At 36.9% G+C, this 21,880-nt stretch overlaps 1 protein-coding gene across 1 annotated transcript in view; it reads right to left on the bottom strand.

Moving 5' to 3' along the window:
- The window catches only part of ANGPT1 (angiopoietin 1), a 162,385-nt gene that overhangs the window by 34,922 nt on the left and 105,583 nt on the right, over positions 1 to 21,880 (bottom strand). The window contains exons 6-7 of the mRNA XM_050891999.1: positions 18,612 to 18,713; positions 2,122 to 2,288 (exon numbers count right to left, since the gene is read on the bottom strand). Coding sequence (XP_050747956.1) covers positions 2,122 to 2,288; positions 18,612 to 18,713 — 269 coding nt within the window. The remainder of the gene's footprint in view (positions 1 to 2,121; positions 2,289 to 18,611; positions 18,714 to 21,880) is intronic.

Raw genomic sequence — 21,880 nt, 5'->3', positions numbered from 1 at the left:
CTTCCCCAACAAACTAACGTGCACTTGCTTGCAGTGTGTATTGGAAAAAGTCCATGCTCCATAGGATTCCACAGCTGTGTTCAGGAATTGCCTGGGAAAGTGCTACTTGGATCAGGCTAAAACTGTGCTGGGAAAAGGGCAATCAATTAAATATGCATAGTCAACTGTACATAATTTCTTAAGCCCGTGTCCTGGTCCTGGTTGGTAGTTAACACCTGAGGCAGTCTAAGGTCACAGTCCCCAGCAGAGTTCCCAGACTGTTGGAGGGACAACACTGCAGCTCTTCCCCAAAATTCCTTGCCTCTTCTACTCTGGGCAAGTTACATGGACTTATGATAGGTAGAAATCCCTTAAGCATGTCCAAGTTGCTCTACTATCTTACTACAAATACAGAACAGCATTTTGAAACAGAAGAAGAAATTATCTCGCTGTTTTGCCATGAATGAACCCAGATGAGTCCTGAAAAGAAATCCTTCCTTAACGTAAGCTTTAACATAAGTTAAATTTTCAACATCCTTCTGATTCCTCAACAATACATGTTGTCCCTATTCAGTACAGAATAAATGTGAGCTAAAAGGACACTGGTTTTGTTAGTGAATTCAGCCATCTTAATTCACCCTCTGAGTAATACTCCTGGCATCTTCTCTGATTTTCATCGTAATTTTTAGAGCTATGTATAACTGCATCCTTTGACATTTTTCCTCACTTGACGAGTATTTGTCCCATCTTTTCCTCACATTTTTGAACATCTTCTTCTACTAATGTTTAAGGTCCCACATTATCCACTTTTACACTGATGGTTTTATGTTTTGTATAAATACTTCTGGCTTCTGTTTTGAGAAATTTCCTTTACTTATATTTACTCTTTGCCTAAGAATGCCTCAGAATGGGTGCTCCACCTTCCTGAATCTGGGGAAACGGCATGCCATGGGCAGTGCCAGGCACGGCATTGCTGGAGGCAATGGAGGACAGAGCTGTCTTTGTGTGCCATGGGACTGTCTTTGCTTTATGCAGGAGCTAAACTAATACAGATTACTTCTAAATGTAGCTTTTGTGCTTCTACACTATGCAGCTCTGACAAACCCCAGAGGACAGGGACACTACTTTGTGTCCCACCTGGGCAGAGTCCTGTCAGCAGAAAGAGCAAATTGCTCTCACTTCTATTTCTCTGGAGGCTCAGGCGGGAGGGAGGCAATCAGCATTTCTGAGAGTCAAGTTACTTGAATTTAAAAATCTGAATACCAACCTGGTTTCACATGCTATGACTTCAATGTTTGGTTTTACAATATATTTGTTTCTCTCCCAAGTCATATGCTAACTAGATGTGCTGTAATAAATATCTAGGATATTTTTCTGGGTTTCATTTTCTTTCTTCAGCATTCTACTGTCTGTTCAGATGAAGCAATGATTAAAAAAAAAAAAAAAAATTAGACCACTTAGGTCATCCATATCTCTTGTGTCTCCAAGGTTTTTTTCTTTTTTAATAAGCAGATTTAAGTTTCCTACTTTTTTAACTTAAAAAAAATGGAGAAAAATATTATTGGAAAAAGTTTTAATTTCATATGTCTTTTTCAAACTGCAATAAATGGCATGCTGCTGATGATTATGAATCAAGACTATCCAGTACCTGACACTTTGTTTTGTGTTTTATCTCCTCACAATAAGATCCAGCATTCTGTTTTTCCTCTTCATTTACACTGAATTTTTAGTTTGGAAATATCAGAAATTTTAACAGCATTTTTGGTCTTTTCTTCCCATGTCCATTTTTTCAGGTTTATGCTTCTGAGGTAGAAATCCTTCAAGTTGTAATGAAGAATCCATATCCTTTTTCTATTCAATGAGTTTTGAGTTCTGCTGGTCTCAGATATGCTAAAAGTTAGACAATTTTTTAGCAGTTCTACCAGCCAGCATGATTAAAAGATCATCCCTTGTTCTCAGATATGTTAGGTTTAGTCTAACCTTCCATCACTGAGAAATCAGATTTCTATTTTATTTTTACTTTCTTTATTCACTTTTGATGAAATTCAGTATCATATTATTGTCCTTTCTCATATTTAACAAGCGAACAAAGAACAATGTTTATCACTTAGCAGAGTCAAAAGAATTTCAATAGATTCTTACCTGTAATTCTGCTTTTCATTTCCTATGTGAAATCTGTCATACTGTGAATACGCCCGGTTTCCTTCCCAGTCCATTAATTCAATTCTTAGAGAATATTGCCTCTGACTTGTTATTGCAAAGATAAATTCATTTCCCAGCCAATGTTCACCTGACGGGCTACCAAAACCCTAGAAAAAAGTTGGCAAAATAACTAGATGTAATTATTGTAATTGGTAGAACCTTTATACAATTATAAAACGATCATTATATTTTACTTATACATTCTATTTACTGGTCATAGCTTTCTATGCTCCAGTTTAACTATCTCTAAAATGAGTCTACTAATGCGTAACGTGTAGGAGTGTCGTGCAGTTCAACTGATATTTGAAAGGGCAGTTGAGGTCATCAGTTGAAAATCACTTTCCAATTACAAGATATTAATAGTATGATGCTGTATTTGCACACCCTTCAATGGGAATACTGGACATAGTCATATTCTATAATACACTTCATATGGCGTTAAACCTAGTTATCCTTAAGACAATTAAGTCAAAACAGAATTCTGCTACACACTATAAAAGGTTAAAGAGTTTAAATTAGCCTAGATTATACACTCAATCCAAGTTAGCTGTGGATGATAGCTCATATCTTAATCTCTAAAGAACGGACCATTCCTTTGCTGTCGAGTGTCTGCCACAACTGAAGGAGGGAGGTTTTTAGTTTAAAATCCTCTTCTGTATATAAAACCTGCTGGACAGGACAGTGTCTGTGAGTGATCCTCTGTTGTAACATTTATTTACTCCATTCTTGGACCGCTAAAGCTCATATCGGCTAAGATTTTGTCTACTACAAATTTACTTTTTTCTCACCCTGCTAAGGTGAAATAAGATATCTATATATGTTTTGATGCTTTGAAATCTTTAACTTAAAGAGTTAGGAGTATTCTTATAGACTATGCAAAGCACAGGAGAGGGTACTCTAACTTTATTTTCCAAGAATGAAAAATAAACAGCAGTAGAATATTTAAGGTACCTAACTCTCCTCACATTTCATATATTCAGATGATCTTATGTCCAGTTAAGCAAACTATACAATTTTCAAACATGGAAAAATAATAATAAAAGAAAAAGTATAACTAGTTTTCAAAATGTATTCCTATATTTTTTTATATCTTCCAGGTTTTAAAGTTGTTTAAATTTTAGTGAATAATTTACTACATTAAATTTAAGGTTTTATTTAATGTAATTAATTTAATTTACTATATATTAAAGTTATTTTTCTTTATAAACCATTAGTTCATACCTGAGAACTCTTAGCTCCATTTTTGTTTTCTTTAAACAATAAAAATTATTTTAAACCATAATCTTTGCTTGTGAAGAACTATTTCAACATGACTATCCTTATCCATATTTCTGAAGACAGGAAAAATGGGAACTGGAAATCTCCTGATTTTCTCACAATGATATGCTGGGAGTGTTTTAGAAGACCCTCATGAAAATTTCCTGATCAAATTAAATGAAAGATTGGATGATTTTCTTGCCTGGGATACAAATTCACCCTCTGTTACTAAGCTGTGACTGCCGGATATAGGAAACAAATAAATAATAAAGCAATCCTGGTTTTAGAATAGATTAGACAGTAGCCAATCTCAAATATTTTCCTTTATCATTCATTATAGGAAGTTACTTTCTGTCTGCCATCCCTGTCATGGTATTTAACAGACAACATTTGCTCTCAGCTTCAGATCATGAATTAAACTATGTGATCTGCCATTGATTGAGTCAGTGTAATTTTCAAGAATAAGTTTGAACATTTCCAGAAAGCACATATTTTTTGAAGGGGGGTAAAATTAAGAGACTTCCTTGGGACTAGAAGTTAGGTAATGGGAAATGTGTCCATGAGAAACATTGGCAAGAAATCAGTCTTCTCTCTATGACGTTTCAGTCACTCCTAATGTGAGATGGAAACACTGAAAGTACAGCCCTCTCTCTCTTTTGTTCTTTATTGCATTGCCCTGGCTCCAGCCCTGACTAGTTGGGTCTTTTGAGGATGAAATCGTGCCTCCCCAGAGGCCATGTGGCAGCTGAATGAAGCTGCAGTGCAGCTACTACCTCACTCAGGCAATGCATAGGTATACCAGCTGCAAACTTCTAAAGAAACTTAATTTTAAAGAATTAGAACCTTGAAAGTTTATGATTGGATCACAAAAATATAAAATGGAGGGATTTTTTTGTTGTCCCTACAGGGAATTACATTAGAAAGCACACTACTCGGGAATCTTTTTTGTTTTAACCAGCCTACCTGAGCAGATATTTGGTGCTCACTGATACTAGAGGCTGAGAAGACATGCCACGGTTGGCTATGCTGAGTTGAGTACACTAGTTTATGTTTCGAATAAGCATGTCTGCCTTTTGGCTCGGAGACCATTAAGTGATACCCATGGACAAAGTGTTTAGTCTGCACGAACTGAAATTCAGTAGTCTGTGGTGAGTCTCAGAGAAGACTCAAACTGAAATATGAGAGGATACTATTAGTTGGCTTTTCCTTTCCTGCACGTTATTTCATTATATCCTCTTTCTCAAGTGGATCATTTCCTACCTAAGTCCCTGTAAATACTGGTTGTAGCTAATACTGGTGATATCTTGCTTTGACCACATCACTCTTCCAGTGCGAGCTCCTGCCCCTCAAGCTTTCCCCTGATAATACTTCTGTATCTCTCACCTACTGCTTTGATCACATTCGCATGCATGTTTGGCTTTATACATACTTCCTAAAACACAAAAGCTTGTTCCTCACCTGCATAAACCCTGTTTACAGCTGACATACCCTTCTGTAGTTTTCACTGTTTTCTATCTGTTCCTTTGATCCTTTCCATCTCCTTGCCTTGTCTCTCTACCCTATGACTGTCACGTATGGTGTCTCCCCGGTTCTAGCAGCTTTGGCGGTGTCATACCAGAGCAGTCAGTGCTTTATCTCTGACATCCTCTTTCACCGCTGGTCATTGCCATTTGTCTCAGAGGAAGGGAAAATATGCTCTGCAGTGACTACCTAACAGGCAGTTTGTCTCCCTAAAATCCAGAAGGCAGAAGTTGGAGCATAGGTGTTTATATACCAGCCAAAGTATGTTTCTTTGCAGGCTACATGGTCTCTTATCCACAGAAGATATATTATTATTCTTATCAGCTGTCTCCCTTTAAAAGAAGATTTTCAGGAAATCCTTTCTCCCTTTTTCCCAGTGCTGGCAAGCTGAGGGGACTCCCCTTTGAACTGTGGCTCTATTGAATTATATTTGTCTTGTCTTATTTAGATTACAGCCTATTCGGGATGTAATACATATGGCTTTTTTAACATTATGTGTTCCCATATGTGTTCTATATAAACTCCAGACACCATATATAATTATTCTGAAATAATAATAATTTTTCTTCTTTGTATTTACACTTCCTTCTCCCTTTTCACACGTGTTATTATACTGAGATGAAAATCTATCACTAAGTGGTTTGCTCTCCTGACCAGAGGAAATGAAGCTGCAGCAAAAGAGAACAGAAGGAATATAAAAAGGAATATAAAAAATTATGAGGAAAGCCACCGCATTAGTTACGAAAAACTGAATCCTATTATAGGAAGCTACAATACTGAAACTCAGATTAGAAATGCCTAGACTAAGAATGATTCTTTTTTTTTCTTGTCAGGAGCAACTTCTTTTTAAACAAACTCCTTGCTCTTATGAAAAGAAAAGCAAGGAAGTAAATGGAGTATAAAACGTATCTCTGAAGTAAGGAATGTTCCTAAGGAGAAGTACTGTATTTTATTAAACACCTAATATGGCTGGAAAAAGAAAAAAACAAACAAACAGGCACTCAGAGCTTTCATAGATCTAAAACAGAGAGGAGCAGTACATTTCTGTTAAGCACAGAGTTGGGAACAATTTCTTCAAGTATAATTTTATTATGCCAAACTCAACTGCTTCCAACCTGTATTTAGTCTGCAGTTTACTGCCTCTATTTCAGACCTGAAGAAAGACTTGCATGCTTGCTAGTTTTTCCAGATACTTTAGCTGACTTAATAACTACACAGCTTTCCTTGTTTATATCTTACTTAGACTGTCGCTGCTACAAGAACACTACTATTTTGACAAGATATGTAAGCTTTTGTGTGCAGAAAAGAATAAGATTATTAGCCAAGAAAACCTGAAAAACATGATTTAACTTTTCGTTTCCATTCGAACCCTGAGGCTGGCAAAGAAAATTATTACGCCAGGTTCTTTTGATTTGCCTTCAAGATCTTTCGCCTTCAAAGTAAATTTCAGAATTTTATCTACCAATACAAAGTCTTTCTTTTTTCTTCAGCCAGAAAACTTAAGGAAACAAGCTTGTGCAACTGTTATGCCCACCTGTCCTTTATTTTTGTGCAATACTTTTTGAACACTGTTGAGGTTGGGGTAGAAATCACACAAACTTGAAGTTCAACAAGGTTTCAGGAGAACTAGTGTCTGGGATGAGTTGTTGCTAGGGGAAATGCTGAAGCAGAAGCTCAGCAGTTGCCTATTCCAATTGCCTATCAGCAGGCGCAGACCAGCCAGCCAAGTGCAGATGCTGAGCATGTATTGCCTTGGAGGACCCTTAGACATCTGGGAGAGATTTGAGGGACATAAAAGGGGAACTCAAGCTATTGCCACTGAGAATCTTAGAAAATAGTAGGGATTCAGGAGATTATTAGTAACAAGAATGGGACTTCTATGCGGGACACAGGACAAAAATCCACAGAAAATCAGACCTCATTAATTTTGCTGTTCATGAGACAATTCAGTAATTGTTCAGTAATGAAAATCCAGTAATGAAATCCAAGCATGTTAGTTAATGGAACATTTATGTTTAAACTGCTGCTCAAATCTGTGGGGTCCCAAGTGATAAGATGCCTTCAGCCTTGCCTAAGACCTTGCCTTGGTCATCTTCTATGGCCAAGCAGTTTGGTTTTGAGAATGCCTTAGGGCACAGTGTTAAATCTTAAAAGTTAACATTAGGAGTCATTTATTCCAGACCCATAGCTGTCATTAAATGTGTTTATTTCCCAGTACTTATATACTCTCTCAACATACTCATTGTTTTTTGCGTTCATATTGCTATAGCAAATACTTCCAGAATTATTTGTGTTTTGTACTCAAGGAAGTACATGAGGTGATCCAAGTCACCAGCAGCTATCAATCTACTAGGAAAAGGAACATCTGTATTTCATGAATGTGTTTGTAGTTAACTACATTTTAAGTCCCTCTGAAACCCAGTGGGACATAAGTACTGTTCCAAAATTGCATTTCAAATGAATAAGAGACACTATTTTGTCATTAGCTTTCTATATTGTGTTCATTATATGTTTCCAAGTAGAGGAATTAATTCTTTAAACTTTACATTTTATTCCAAAAATACTCATTTTGCTTTTCCCTTGAAATTTGCATAACATTTTGGGATGACTGGCAAATCAGAGGCTTTAAGTGCCCAAAAGAGTGCTTAATGTAATAGGAAAGGTCAGAAATCTCCAAAAGTTTTCAGAGTTCTCCTACATTTTCCTCATTAGCGATCTATGGAACTTGGGAGAATATAGCAGGGAAATTTGCTTACTTTATCATAATATGCTTCCTTAACAGTCCACTACTAGCCACAGACAGGATAGACAAATCTTTGCACTGACCTAGCACAGATTTTAATGTTTCATTTATTGTTCACAAATGGAAAACACTTATATTTTTGCTGCTGAAAATTGCATTAAGATCATATTTTGGCAAAGCTGGATCTGAAATAAGTCACTTAAAAAGAGATAAAAATCACAACCAATTAGTAAAATAAGTTTTATCAAGGAATAACCAGGTGACATTTTATACTACATTTAGAATAGATTGTTCTTGTAGACATGATAACACTTGTATTCAGAGTAAAAAAATGACACAATATAGAACCTTACTGACAGTTTTAATCCCATTTATGTACTACGATGAAGCAAAGGAGTTTTCTGGTTCTTTATGCCTATAACTATATAGGAAATTGCATAAATTCTGACATAGTGCCCAACTCTTATGTAAAAAATTAAATAAATAATAATTTGTTGTTCTTTTGTATGCATTGAAGTACTTAGAACCAGGAATCACAGACAAAAGTACATGATTTTATAATATTTACTCTAGACGACATCCAGGTTCTATATCAGCTCATTTCCAATTGCTTGGTGATTAACAGAGTCAAAACTACTAAAGCAGTCATGAGTACAAAGAAATGGAATTCAATACTGGTTTTAAAAATGACCTTAAGAATTTACAAAGTTGATACTTATTCAAAAATAATAAGTAGGGTGCAAAAGAGTTTTATTAGCTTTGGCAAAATCTGTGGGGGTATTCTGCTTGAATCATGTTACTCCAACTTCATTAAACAATTATCTCTCTTACTTTATTTATTTTGTCTGATAATGCTCATAGGAAGCTTTGACTTTTTATAGACAAAACAAAATTGAAACCAGACACAGTCAATATATCCTATGGGTTCATCTCCTGTCAGACAATTCACTGAATAAAGCAGATAATAATTCAGTGTTTTACAGCAGCAGTGTCTTCCTAGAAACCATAAAGAATATTCAGCTCCGTTTGCCTTAGCTGAGAATATGGAATGGGTTTTGTTTAAGAAGATAATTTCTAAAAAGGTCAGTATACTTCTTCATTTCCATCATGTTGAATTATTCATTGCATTCTTTGAAATAAAGTTGTGGTCTATAGAAATTACTTCAATTTCCTCAGAGAACAAATGTGTTAAATAATGTTAACTTAAAAGAATATGGGAAAATAATGCTAAATATTCAGAATTATTTCTATGAAATACTAACAAATATTTGGCAGCAAGTTTTAAAAATATGTTTAGACTGAAGCCAGAGGTACCTTCTCAAAAGACTAAAACAAAACCTAAGTTATTGTCGGTTTAAATAAAGAACTAAATGTCTGGATAATCATTCCAAGTTTGAAAAGTGTGTCTTAAAATCTTGGTCATATCCTGCAGTAATTCAGGCTGTTGCATTTCACACTAGACCAAATGTATTAGTAGGCATACAGAAGTTAGGTTCACTTTTTCCTTTTTCCTTCTCAAACACACAGAGCATCAGTCGTAGCAGACTTCCTGATGAGGAAGAATCACAGTGACAGAATCCAGATATGAGGTGCAAACCTTACACAAATGTTACCTCTGGCTAGGCAATGGGCCCCAAACAGCTGTTTCCTACAGTGACCCATATACAACAGCCAGTGCATCTTCTTCAGGCCAGGATTTCAATCTAACTTCCTTACTGTTTAACTAAAAACAGGAGAGCATTTCCTACTGAGACAAACTACGTTGAGAGCCTCTCTCCTAAACCACCTTCTTCGTTCTAGGACAAGTGGATCCTGGGAACATACAAACCCTTAGTGCGGCCCCTAGTAAGTGCATCCCAGGGAGATGGGTATGTTTTAAAGAAAAGAAAACTCAGTTTTTGTACTCTAAGAAAGATGAATTGGGAGCTTAAGAGAACTTTCTGTTTTGTTCTTTGCAAAGAAATAAATTGTGTGGTTTAGGGCTAAAAATTCAAAATCTAAAAAAAACCCAAATCTAAAAAAAGTACTTTTGTTTCACTTTAGGCAAAAAGAAAGAACTTTTGAAGGTAGGACTTAATTCTCTTTTCTTTTCAAAAGACACTGATTCATCCCAAATAACAAAGATGTGCATGACTAGGAGCATAGATGTTACAGGAAAGACCAACAGTCAAACCATTTGTATGTGGGTTTGAGCAGGGACTTGAATTTCAGCCCCATAATCCATCTAAATACCCCAAGCATCAAAAGGTTGCTCTTTTCTCTCTTGCTTGGGCTCAGCTGCTACACAAAATAGCTAAACAAGAATAGAAGACGACTGACACCAGAGTCAAAAAGTTGAGGTGCTAATTTGACATATAAGCCCCAAAGTGAAGGGCTGCTCCAGTGAGTCCCAAATGGAACAGATCAGGCAGGAGATGCTCCTCCCTGAAGAGAAAGCTGTTGCATGACAAGAGCACACAACTATCATTTGGGAGGACCTCTGCTACAATTCTACTAAATGTTCAAATCACTAATTCAAAAAACAACCTCTCAAAATCTCACCTAGCTCTTGTAAAATAGCATTTCCATCTTTTGGTTAGAAAGTTTCTTTAATAACTTTAATCTTTCTCATGGTGTTCTGCTACAGGCTGTTAGCATAATTAAGCTGAATCGTGATATCATTACATAAAATTTATTCAGTTTTACATGTAAGGAATACTTTATATGGTTATATTAACAGCCTTTGGAAGACCACATGAGTCTTATCAGTATACATTAATGGTGTTAAATTGAAGCACTGGTGGCAGAGTAGGCATGAGTATATAGCCATGTGTCATCACAATACTTGAAACTGATGTTATCCAGTGACATTTGCATAGGGAAGACTGTGCTGAGTATAATATATTTAAAACACAACTGTGCTCCAACACAAAATTGTGTTTAATTTTACATCCAAAAATATTCCCCAAAATAAAGAAGATGTTTCCTCGTGTGCTAACATCTTCTCTGGTGCCCAATCTAGTGATCTAAAGCCCTCTGAAACAAATATGGTTTCATTCTTGATCCCTTAGATCATACTGTTGAAATGTACACTGTAGATTAAGCCTTGGTCAGGACCAGAATAGTTTCATAAGCATGTTTTAAAAAAACTGAATATGGTCTCTCACCACTTTGATATCATGTCTATCTCCACTGGACATGCTGGATTTAGACCTGAGGAGAAGCAGAGAACATGCTGGCTCTTTTTATAACACTGATGAAAGTGACAATCATCTGAGTAACAGTTGCAGTCAGAAGTTACTTTTTATTAAACTAGCATGACTAGTCATTCTTTATCACAGAAGGGTGGGTCTCCATGAAAGGCGTTACTCACACAATATCTTAATACACATTCCAGTCACCAAAAATCATTTCCTTATATCCAAATTACTTGGTAAATGTTTGAAAGAAACAAATTACTTCCATGACATCTATCCCAGTCCCTTGAAGTAAATGATTTTTTTTCAGATGTAAGCAACTTAGAACTCATGACTTTGAAGTGTACTATCATAAGAAATGTATTTGTGACTATATGTTATGAAATTATTCACATCTGAAGTGTGCCTTTTTTATCCCCTTGTACTCATAACTCACTCTCATAAGCTTATTCCTGCCACATAACAATTCAACACCACCACCACTCCCTACCTGTCTTGTTTGTTTACAGTACAGAAGCAACATGCCTTCTGTCTTTTCCAAGGACATACATTCTCTAGTTTTTGCCTTTCTCACAGGTCCATCCTGTCCTCCAATCCTTCATTTTTGCAGGAAAGATCATGCTGATATTGCAAGGCATGTTTATAAAATTCTTCACGCTACTGACAGGGAAAGAACGTGAAGCTGTTTCTGCAGAAGAAATTATGGGATACACCTCCAGCTAGCCAGCTAGATGGATGGATGTAGTACAGACAGCGTTTTGAAGGCTCTCCTCTTTCCACAAAACTTTCTGTATTCCTTTCCTATTCCCAGGTTATCTTGAAAATGCCTCCCCGTGTTCTTTGAACCAACAATTCTTTCCCTCAGAACTGTTTCACTAAGCCACAGGGGGAAGGAGAAGCTGTGAAGAGTGCTCTGAACAGCCCCTACTGCTCTGCTAAGCAGAAGAAAGCAAACCAGAATAACCCATGTCCTAACAGTAAAACCTTCTCAGCTCTGAAAACAAGGCAGCCCTGTGCAAACTGCCATTTGAGAATGGCCTGTTACCCCTGACTGCTTGGGCATTATTTGTAGAATGTTATTTGAGTCAGACCAAAACTCCACTAAAATTTAGTGATGAGGATCTTGTGTCACAAGACTGTGTTCACACACAGGCCATGGCCCTGTTCAGTGTGCTAGTACAGGTATGGCCTAGGAGTTGAGAAAGAAGGAGCTGAGTCAAATAGGAGTAGGATCCCCATCCACTGGATCCCTCTTGTGCAAAATACGGAAACACAAAAACTCTTGTTGGAAGGAAGACACAGGTTCTTATTATAAAATCCAATTAGCTAATTATCAGGAGCAGCTGTATATCTTTGCCCTTGGGGGGATCCTTCATAGCCACACAATTTGGGGGTAATAACAGTGAAGGTGAAAATTTATGTCCATATGAGATCAATCAACAATCATACTTTTAAGGTTTACGTATCTGACCATATGTACATGAAGTGTAATATTTTGTTACTTTGCTTATATTTCTTTGAGTTACTGTTTGTGACCAAAAAGTAGATGACTTGAATGTAGCTCAAGCCAAATCAATGGAGGAAACCTCTTACTGTCATAAAACCACAGGTCTGTTGGTAGCTAGGAATCTCTAGCTAGGATGGGCATGTACATTTTCCACATGATGATAAAGGTTTCCTAATTTTAAATTCCTGTCAAAATTACAAATCGTTACCTGAAAAGCTGACGAGTGTTTTAATTCCTGTGAACAACAGCAGCATCTTTCTAAATCTCCCTAACAGAAGTTAGGTGAAGTTAGTTTCAACGGCCATTTCAGTACTTGACATCCTGTGAACCCAGGGAGCTGCATCATATGCTTGCAGTGGAATATATGTTTTAGCTCCCAGTAATCTCTTTTCTTTAGTCTAAAGGGAAAAATTTAGCATGAATGACAATCCAAAAAATGAGCTTTTGAAAAACTCATTTAATGTGGAATAGTCACAGAAAGAGCAGTATTACCATCTTTAGAGTTGTTTGATAGTATTTGATTTCTCTTTTAAAGAACACAGGAATATGGCAAATGTATCAATAATATCAGACTACTGTGAATGCAAGAAGTGTGAAGATTTTGTGGTCATATCAATGCATAACATAGCTTAAATACTTGTAATCCAGAAAAGGATTTAAAATTAATTCAGAATAACTAGCTTTAACAAAACCGAGAATTATGAAGGATATTGTTTCCACAATATGAGCCTTCAAATTATGAGCAAATTTATTTTTTCTGTCAAGAACATTCTCCTCAGCCAAGCCATATGGTTTATGTAATTTTTGTTTTAAAAAAAACACATCTGAAGTTGTTTTCCACTAAAATAGTGGAACAAGAATCATGAAGCTTACACAAACTATTTAAAAATGCGCCTTGTGCATTTTTACGCAGTCAGCCTCTCACTTGAAAAAGAAAGTGATGAACGTAATCTAATGTGACTGGAAGGGGTTGGAGCTCTGTCTGTGGTTGTTCGATTCTTCAAGTGTTTGGGGAGAAAAAAGAGTCTGCACACTCTTTGTAAATGGACAAAACTGCAACAGAGAAATATCCATCACCAATTAACGTTCCAAAAGGGAACAGTACAACAGCTTGAGTTTTTGCCTCTTTGCTCAGGTCAAACACAGTGTTAATTGTGGTGAGGACCTATTTTGAAAAAGAAAAAAAAAGTGCAAGTTAGTATTGCTACTGAAGCAATATGGAACAAACAAAATGTTAGAATTTAGAGACAGGAAAGGTGGACAGAAAGAATGATAACAAAACTGAAAACTGGAACTGAAACTTTCAAAAGAGAAATTAAAATAAGACTTAAAACAGATGGAGACCGTAAAAGGAATTAGGAGACCACATTCTAAAACAGGAGCTGGACACTTTGCAAATAAAAATTAAATGTAAGTAACATCTGGAAGTTTTCAGAATGAACTGAAAGATGGTGCTAAGAGATAAAATCTTTGTTGGAATGGTAGCTCTTGTTATGAATAATTCAGGTAGATCTAGATGCCCAAATACACAACTTGCAGTCTGTAGGACTTGCAAGGACTGGTGAGGTGAAAACATGAGGTGACCAGCAACCTGATTGTCACGAACTAGAAGGTCTTCCAGGAAACGGGTGGACCTATGTCCAAACCAGAGTTTACTCACAGAGGTGAACTGTAGGAAGTATATCAAAAAGGGTAAGAAACGTCATGCCTAGAAGGAAATCAAAGACTTACAGTCCGAAGATGTGTTCAGCTGTCTTTTAGGTAAGCGGAAGACATGGATCACCAGACTTGTTAGACTAGTTAAAATTTACAGAGGCTCAGAGGAAAGTCAGACTATTCCAGATAACGTAATGTAAATGGCCACTAGAACTGCATCCAGAAATACTTCCTGGGAAAGTTCTGGTAACCATCTCTGTGGTCCAGCTCTGTGCTGCAGAATTTAAGCCATGGAAGAGCATAAATTATCCTGCTCTGGCATCATACCATATTGGCACTATGAAGCTAGTCATCAATTTGATCCAACAGCTTTAAGGAGAAAAGAAAAGAAACCCCAACAGAAAGGGAAGTGGGGTTGTAGATGTGCTTTTCAGGCGCACACAAATGCTAGTGATGACTTCTGAGATAAGTTGGCAGCAGACTTGTTTTAAGCACTGAACTGGTGTTGGACTCTTAGATGTTAATCAGGAACATGAGATTAAGGGGATGTGGAATTTACCGCTGAATGTCATTCTTGCCTCAAAGAACCAAAAGAAAAAGCAGTTGCTGGTCGGGAAGGTAGGAGGTGGTTGCCATAAAGCTTAGAAATTCAGCTGTGAGTCTAATATGCACAAGTGATCCTAATCCAGCTCATGACATTATGAATGATTAAAAAAGTGATAGCTTGCTTTCATCAGAGAAAGGAAAATAGCAATACTGTAGCAATAAAGGCATGCAGTACAATTAAATACTGACATGCAGGAAAAAGAACTGGCTAGGAAAAGGATTGTTGTGGGCTGGCCAAGGCACGCAATTTCGAATACCTGTTGAGAGTCTTTCTCCAATGACAGAAAGTAAGAAAATAATTTTAAAGGTCTGAGGAAGCCCCCAATAGATTTGACCCCCAAGAAGCCCCCCTAGGAAACTGATAGTGAACTTTGGGCTGTTGAGTATGGAATAACTTCTGTGAAATTCATGGGAATTATTAAACTAGATATGCTAAAAGGCTAGAGAATAGGGAATCCAACACTCCATCACCTAATTTGGCAAAAATGGAGGCAGTAACTGGGAAAGGTGCATTCATCCAAGAACTGAAAAGCTGAAAATTGAGCAAGAAGTCTTGATAGCCAAGTTAGCACGAGCTAATCATTTGCTTGGATTTGATTATTGCTAATGACTGCCTAATAAATGCCAGAAACTGTGTCTTAGAAAGTAAGCTTGTGGAAATCCCCCTTCTAAAAGCAGCTCAGGTTTGCAGATGGTAAGCAATATTTTTTTAAATTATATTCCCCTTCTAGAGGTCAGAATTCTAATAGTGTTTTACATTCCCTCCTCAGGCAAGGAAATATGAAAAATGATTGAAACCTGCTTCAGGGTGATCTTAGCTGCTGTTGTTAAAGAAATTATTTGTTGCTCCACTTCAAATTTTTCTGATAAGCAGCAAATAGTATAATGGAAAACCCATCGCAAAATGTGAAAGAACAGAGGTAGTAGATATTGATAAGAAAAGGATGGGAGGATGAACTCACAGGGTTTCCTCTGAATTTCTTCCAATTAGTATTGAATGTACAAAACTGAAATGGCCCAAGAGATTTTGTAGTCAGAAACGAGTTCTTAGAGGCAAAGGCACAAATTACACTGCATGGCATAAGACTAATAACAAAACTGAACGATACTGGTAAGCACATATGCCACTAAGGAAGAAGATGGCATAACTAATCTTGCATAACAATGAATCTGCACAAAAGGTTTTGTATTCATTAACTATTGTTTTAGATACCAAAGAAAGTGTAACTTTATTTTCCAGAGTGGAGACTGGACACCAGTGGAAATGCAGCCAAAAGAACAAGGAGAAAAAGTTAGTACCACTATTACTGTAGTATCACTGACTTTGTGGCAATTTATGTACGGATGGAGTTGTATATTTCCTACTTTCAAAAGATTTATGGCTACTTTATCTCTCTCTTAACCTGTTTTCTGTGTTGGTGTCTGGAAAAGATATTGAACAGGAATTGAAGTATATCCATGTAAGCTGACGGCACCAGCATGAAACTGAATCAAAGACAATGACTGCCTCATTGTTGTCAGGTGACTCCTGTAGCCCAGCAGTGCTGTCACTCACCTTTGCAGAGGATACTCCATGTGCACCCTTTCCAAGTTACCTGCTGCAAGGATCTCAGCTTAGAGTCAGAGAAAACATGCAATGGCCTCCAAAAACTGGAACAGCCAATAACTTGTGAGGGCACTAGCAGTACTGCAGGTTGGTGGCCTGAATCCCTGTCCAGCTTAGAAGCTGGCAATCAGTACTTGCTTGTAACTGAGTAATTCCAACAGTTTTCCAGATTCGTTTCCAATAAGAACTAAATGCACTGAAACTAAAAGAAGCCCCAGTGACTTATTATTGCTGTTATTATATTATTATGATGTTGTTTATTTCTGTTAGATTTGGGGCCCTAGTGAGATACAAGCACAACAAGAATGTCTTAGAAAATCTGGAAAGCTGTATCTGAACTATGGGCTGAGAGAACACATATTAAGTTCAACCACTCCAAGTAAGACCAAGTACCATTGTGTCCCCCACCACACTACCCGGTTTCCATTGGAAGAAACACGAGGTAGATGCGTCAAGAAGGAGGGGGGATATGATCCAATAGACACCGTGCACCCTCTCTGAACAATGAGGGAATTAAGTCAGCGGTGTCATTGCCTTGAAGATCAGACAGTCACATATTCCAGTAATCCACAGAGCATCCACCAGCCTCTATCATTCAACATTTGGTGATATAAAATAATCACAGAAGGGGGCCTAAGCTAGTTACTTTGGTGAAATGGTTCATAGAAGCAGAGACAGGCCTAAATCCCATCTTTTCTTGTGACTTACTTATAGGATAGCTATCAGTAAAAGTCCAAAACAGATTCTTTTTATTTGGTAGAAGTAAATGATCTCTTAGAAGACTATGGCATTCCTAAAGAGAAACAAAATTAATTCAGACTGCTTGAACTAGACAAAACCAACATAATCTAATCCTGAATAGGTTCACACTGTTGTAAAGGAAAATTTGAGGAAAATGTTTGACTAAGTGAAGGAATATATATGAAAAAAGCCCACATGGGAAAACTTTAAAAGGAAGGGCTGTTTTTATTAAACGGTCTAAGAAGAAGCGCAGGAGAGAAAAACTGAGTAAATCTCAATAATTTATATGGTATGTACAAATTAAAACAGCCCATATGTAGAGAATGACTTAGGTTGCACATACAAATTCTAATTTCCTCATAAGCAGAACTGATAGAATCTTCAAATTTTGATTCCCTCGAAATAAATGGATGTTTTATATTTTATTTGACTCTGAACCAAAATAAAGTAAAAAAGTTTTCAAGTTTCCTGCTAAATTAAAACTTATGAATTCTAAAAAAATATTTCCAATTTTGCAAATCCATTCAAAAATATCTATTTGTCATTTTAATATTATTTTTACTTCACATATATTATGAAACAGATTACATCCTCTGGTTATCCATAGTAGCAGAGGTCTGACCCAACTGGTTAGTTTTTACCCCTATAATTTATATTTTCAAGTAATATAAAAATATTGAAAATAAAGCATCCATAAAATCCAAAATGATATTTTGGTTCAATAATCTGATACTATATTTATTTCTGAAATGATAAGTTCTGTAACAGAACTTTTTCCCATAGAAATTTTTACTGAACTGAACTTGCTTTTATTTTTAAACATTTTAAATGCTCTCTTCATTTAGTGCTTTTTGAAAACTGTTGGAAAAAAGATTTTCCTCTTCCAGGCTGATAACACAGTTCTGAAAACTTCACTGGGAATGTCATTGAAATCCAAGCCAGTCCTCAGGGACTCAGAGAAAGGAGCTCCATCAGAAAGTTTGATCAGGCAGCGAATGAAAAAACTCGGAAGTTATTTAGATTGGAGTAAAATTTTTTTGAGTTGGCAAAGGGAAAATAGCCTGCTAAGTCATGTCATCTGTAATTTGGTAAGTTATTTATTTTCTTTTAATCCTATTTGAAGTATCAACATTTCCAGTACATTAGCTTGATTGGCAGAGGTGTTGTATGACTTGGGATAAACCCCAGTAAAACTATTCATGCCTATGTGAGATGCTCCAAGTGCTCCTTGGAGAAGGAGTTCCCCTCAGCTGAAAACATCCATGCATTAGGAACATCATCACATGTCTATTACCCCTTAATGTCCCAGCATGTCAAAACTTCAGAGGGACAGACAGCAACATTCTTTAGTGCATGTGCCTGGGCCTGACCTCATTTTAATCTCAGTAACTGATCTGAAAGAAACCCTAAATCATGGGAAATAATACTCAACTAATTGAGTAAAAAGAATATTATGATTTTCAAAAGTAACGGACATGACAAAAGGTAGCTCATAAAAGACTGCAGGACCACACCACATCTCTATAGGCAGAACTCTTTGCTTAAGACAATAGGGAGTACTATTTGAAATCTAACACGTTTATGAACTGTACAGTTATTCCACATTTTTCACCTTACCATTTTGTATTCTTTCCAGCTTTTTTGAAAATCCAGACTCCCATCTTCTCGGTGCTGTATAACCGTCCATCCTCCTCCAGCAATTTCCATATTGCAAAAGACCTATGCAGTAATAAAAAAAAAAAACCAACCAAACAAAACAAAACAGAAAAAACCACAATAAAACAAACTTGCATTGGAATCCTGTCATCTTAGGGGGAAAAATAATATTTGTGAATAATGGAACTAAGGAAGCCTGTTTTCCTATGATTTATGCCCTATGTCCTGGATGGTATCCTCAATCGCTTGATTACAACTGGAGCTCTCCTTATGTTCAGTGTAATTCTCCCAGTGATGTGTCCTGTTCTTTCAGTACATTACCCAAGAACACCTCCCCGTCATCCCCCTCTGCATCCTCAGCTTTCCTTATCACATTCCCTCCATGCTCCTTTTCTATTTTCTCTGCAGTGCCCCTGAAACCACTCCCTTCCTCTTAACAAACGAGTATTTCTTTCAGTGATAATAACGTTTTCTATAGCTTTAAGCAGAGTGTCATTCTGTCTAAGAATCTTCAGGAATTCTTACAGAAAATACCCATTCAAGGAGTCCAAAATGTAGCACAGAGGAGATTATTCTGTTTTGCTTTGTATTGTAATGTTACCTACAGTGTGCCAGGCAGTGTCCCAAAACAGAAACAGTTGATCTCAGTCTAAGCTGCCTTACAGCTGACAGAGGACATAGATAGCAACAAGCTCAAGAACAGAGGTCTGTGGGACAAGCTCAGAAGTTAAGACCTATACTGAACATGTAAGATCATACCCTGCCATCATTGCACTAATGAAATTCTAACTTAGATACTGAGATTCTGTATATTAAGGATAATTTAACAATTTGACAATTTTGTTGAAGTTTGATGTTAGAATATTGCATCAACTGAAATCTGTTAACAATCTTAAATAATCCATGTAATAATCAACATGGACATATAATTTTCACTCATTTTTCACTCTTCTCACATTATCCTTTCAAAAACATAAAAGATAAACGACGAAAAAATGCAAATACTGCTTATCCATTCACTTTTCTTGGTATGTGGCAAGTAATAGTATTCATTTTTGTTCCTATTCTTGTACAACACTTGATTTTAAGATCTGACTAAGTTTCTCAGTGCTACTCATTCAAGCAAACTTTCCTGATTTTCATTCCCATGTACTCATTCGTGCCATATTGGTACTGCAACTATCCTAAATTTCATTTGTCTGTGCTCTTGTATAGTTATATCCCTCTTTTTAAGTAAGATGTCAGTATGTAAGAGGGTTGAAGAGGTGTCACCCATCAGCTTAGCTTTTGGCATTCACATCAACAAGAGTCAATACATTCAGCAGTGGTCGGTAATTTAAAGCTTTAAGTTGCTTTGCCAAATTGAAGGTTACTATCCAATTGAGTTAAATAAAAATTTGTCCCTCAGTTGACTAGAGAAACATATTCTGCCCTCAGGCAAAGCAATTCCAAATCTTTCCTACTCATAAGCATCGTCACAGTAATCCTGTGCAAGTGCTTTTGTTTTAATTTGCTCCAGGCATGCCAAGTGAGGTCCCTGTGTAGGTATAGGAAGGAAACAGAATATCGAACAGTGCAAACGTGAACTTGATTTAGGGTAACCACAAGAAAACCCACAATTTGCTAGACAAACATTTTGGCCCTATTCCTCCTTCAGGGACGACACTGAGAGTCAAAACATTTATCTACAGGATTTAATTTCTTTAGTTTGATTTACAGTGAGAATTTCTAAATGATGAATTTACTTTCCTTATAAGTCATTTCAAGCTCCCATGAATCCACTGCCAATTTTTAAAGCATTAAATCCTCAACTGTATTAAGACTACTCATTTTAAAGACGCACACAAACAAATGATGGGGTTTTCATACTAAAATATAATAAAATATCTATAAAAAGACTTTGATGTTTTCTGAATAATATAACAAATTAAAAGAGAAAACTGCACAGTGAAAGAAAGATTTACCAGCAGCACATTATTCACTAGCCATCATTGTGTGGTCTGGCACTTTCCACGGTGGTAGACGCAAACACCTGCCGTATTAACAGGAGTGCCAAGCTGATTATAGATGTTCAGTGTGCATAGCTCTAGCCAACAAATGTCCTGGACTGGCTTCTGTCCCAGACAAGGTCAAGGCACTCAGCCATTAAACACGTTTTAACATGTTCTGATATTTAACCCTCTACCAGAAAAGAAAAGGATGAAGAAAAGTGACTTTGAATTTGTATGCATCTCTAGATTCTGAGTTTATCATCGATAAAATAATCTGATTTAGATTGAAAGAACATCCAAAGCATTGCATTCTTGCCCTTCCTTAAATGCATGGGTAAAAATACTCAAGCTCCAAAAAGACATATATGGGATTATTTATACATATTTTAGCTTTATGGACTAAATTATTATAAACTGCATAATAATCATTTAGAGATAAACCCAATTTTAAAGTAAACAAAAGGAGAGAGATTACCACATACTGCGTATTAAGTGCATGCACACTAAGACATCGCAAGTCTACATTGTTGGCATGGAGCAACAAGCTCAAGACCACCCATCTGAGATTCAGGGAATGTGTCTCTGCTATGCAGAAACCAAGCCTGAAGGTAACCATGTCGGTACAACAGTTTCCACAGTACATGGGTCTAGCATACATTTAATGGGTTAAAATTCTGGCAGATATGCTCAGAGAGACCATCGACACCAATTTGGTAGGAAGTCCACAGACAGAAAGAAGAGGGGAAGGAGTGAGGGCTGCATTCATGGCAACAGTGGCAATTGGTTTTGCAGAGCCATGAAGACCCAGATATATAGACCCCGCTAGCAATTAATAACATTACGTTTTCAGTGCAGTGCACCCAGAAGTTGGTAGAAGTCATGCTTGTGAGGGCATTAGAGGAGACAGTAACAGAGTCAAATACATTGATCTAAGGGGAGATAAGGAGTTTCTGTGTGCACTCAGACCAGTCCCCCGGCCTACTTCAGCTCCTGAAGGTGACACGGTTCCTTCAGCTCCAAAATGGTGACAACCTCACTTTCACTGCTCCTCTGCTCATCAGCAGCCTCTGCTTCCCCTGTAGCTGACCCCACCTCTGCAGGGGACTGAGAGGACTCTTCTTCCCTTTGCTCTCACTATGGCCTAGGGACAATCATCTGTTAACACCATCAGGCGTTGCACACACACACATCAAAGTAAGCCAATTAATTAGCTTAATATTTTAAGCCTATATTTTCTCT

This window comes from Gymnogyps californianus, chromosome 2 (genome assembly GCF_018139145.2).
Source record: "Gymnogyps californianus isolate 813 chromosome 2, ASM1813914v2, whole genome shotgun sequence".
NCBI classification, from domain to species: domain Eukaryota; kingdom Metazoa; phylum Chordata; class Aves; order Accipitriformes; family Cathartidae; genus Gymnogyps; species Gymnogyps californianus.
The sequence above is the reverse complement of the archived record's forward strand: the minus strand, read 5'-3'. Positions and strand labels throughout refer to the sequence as shown.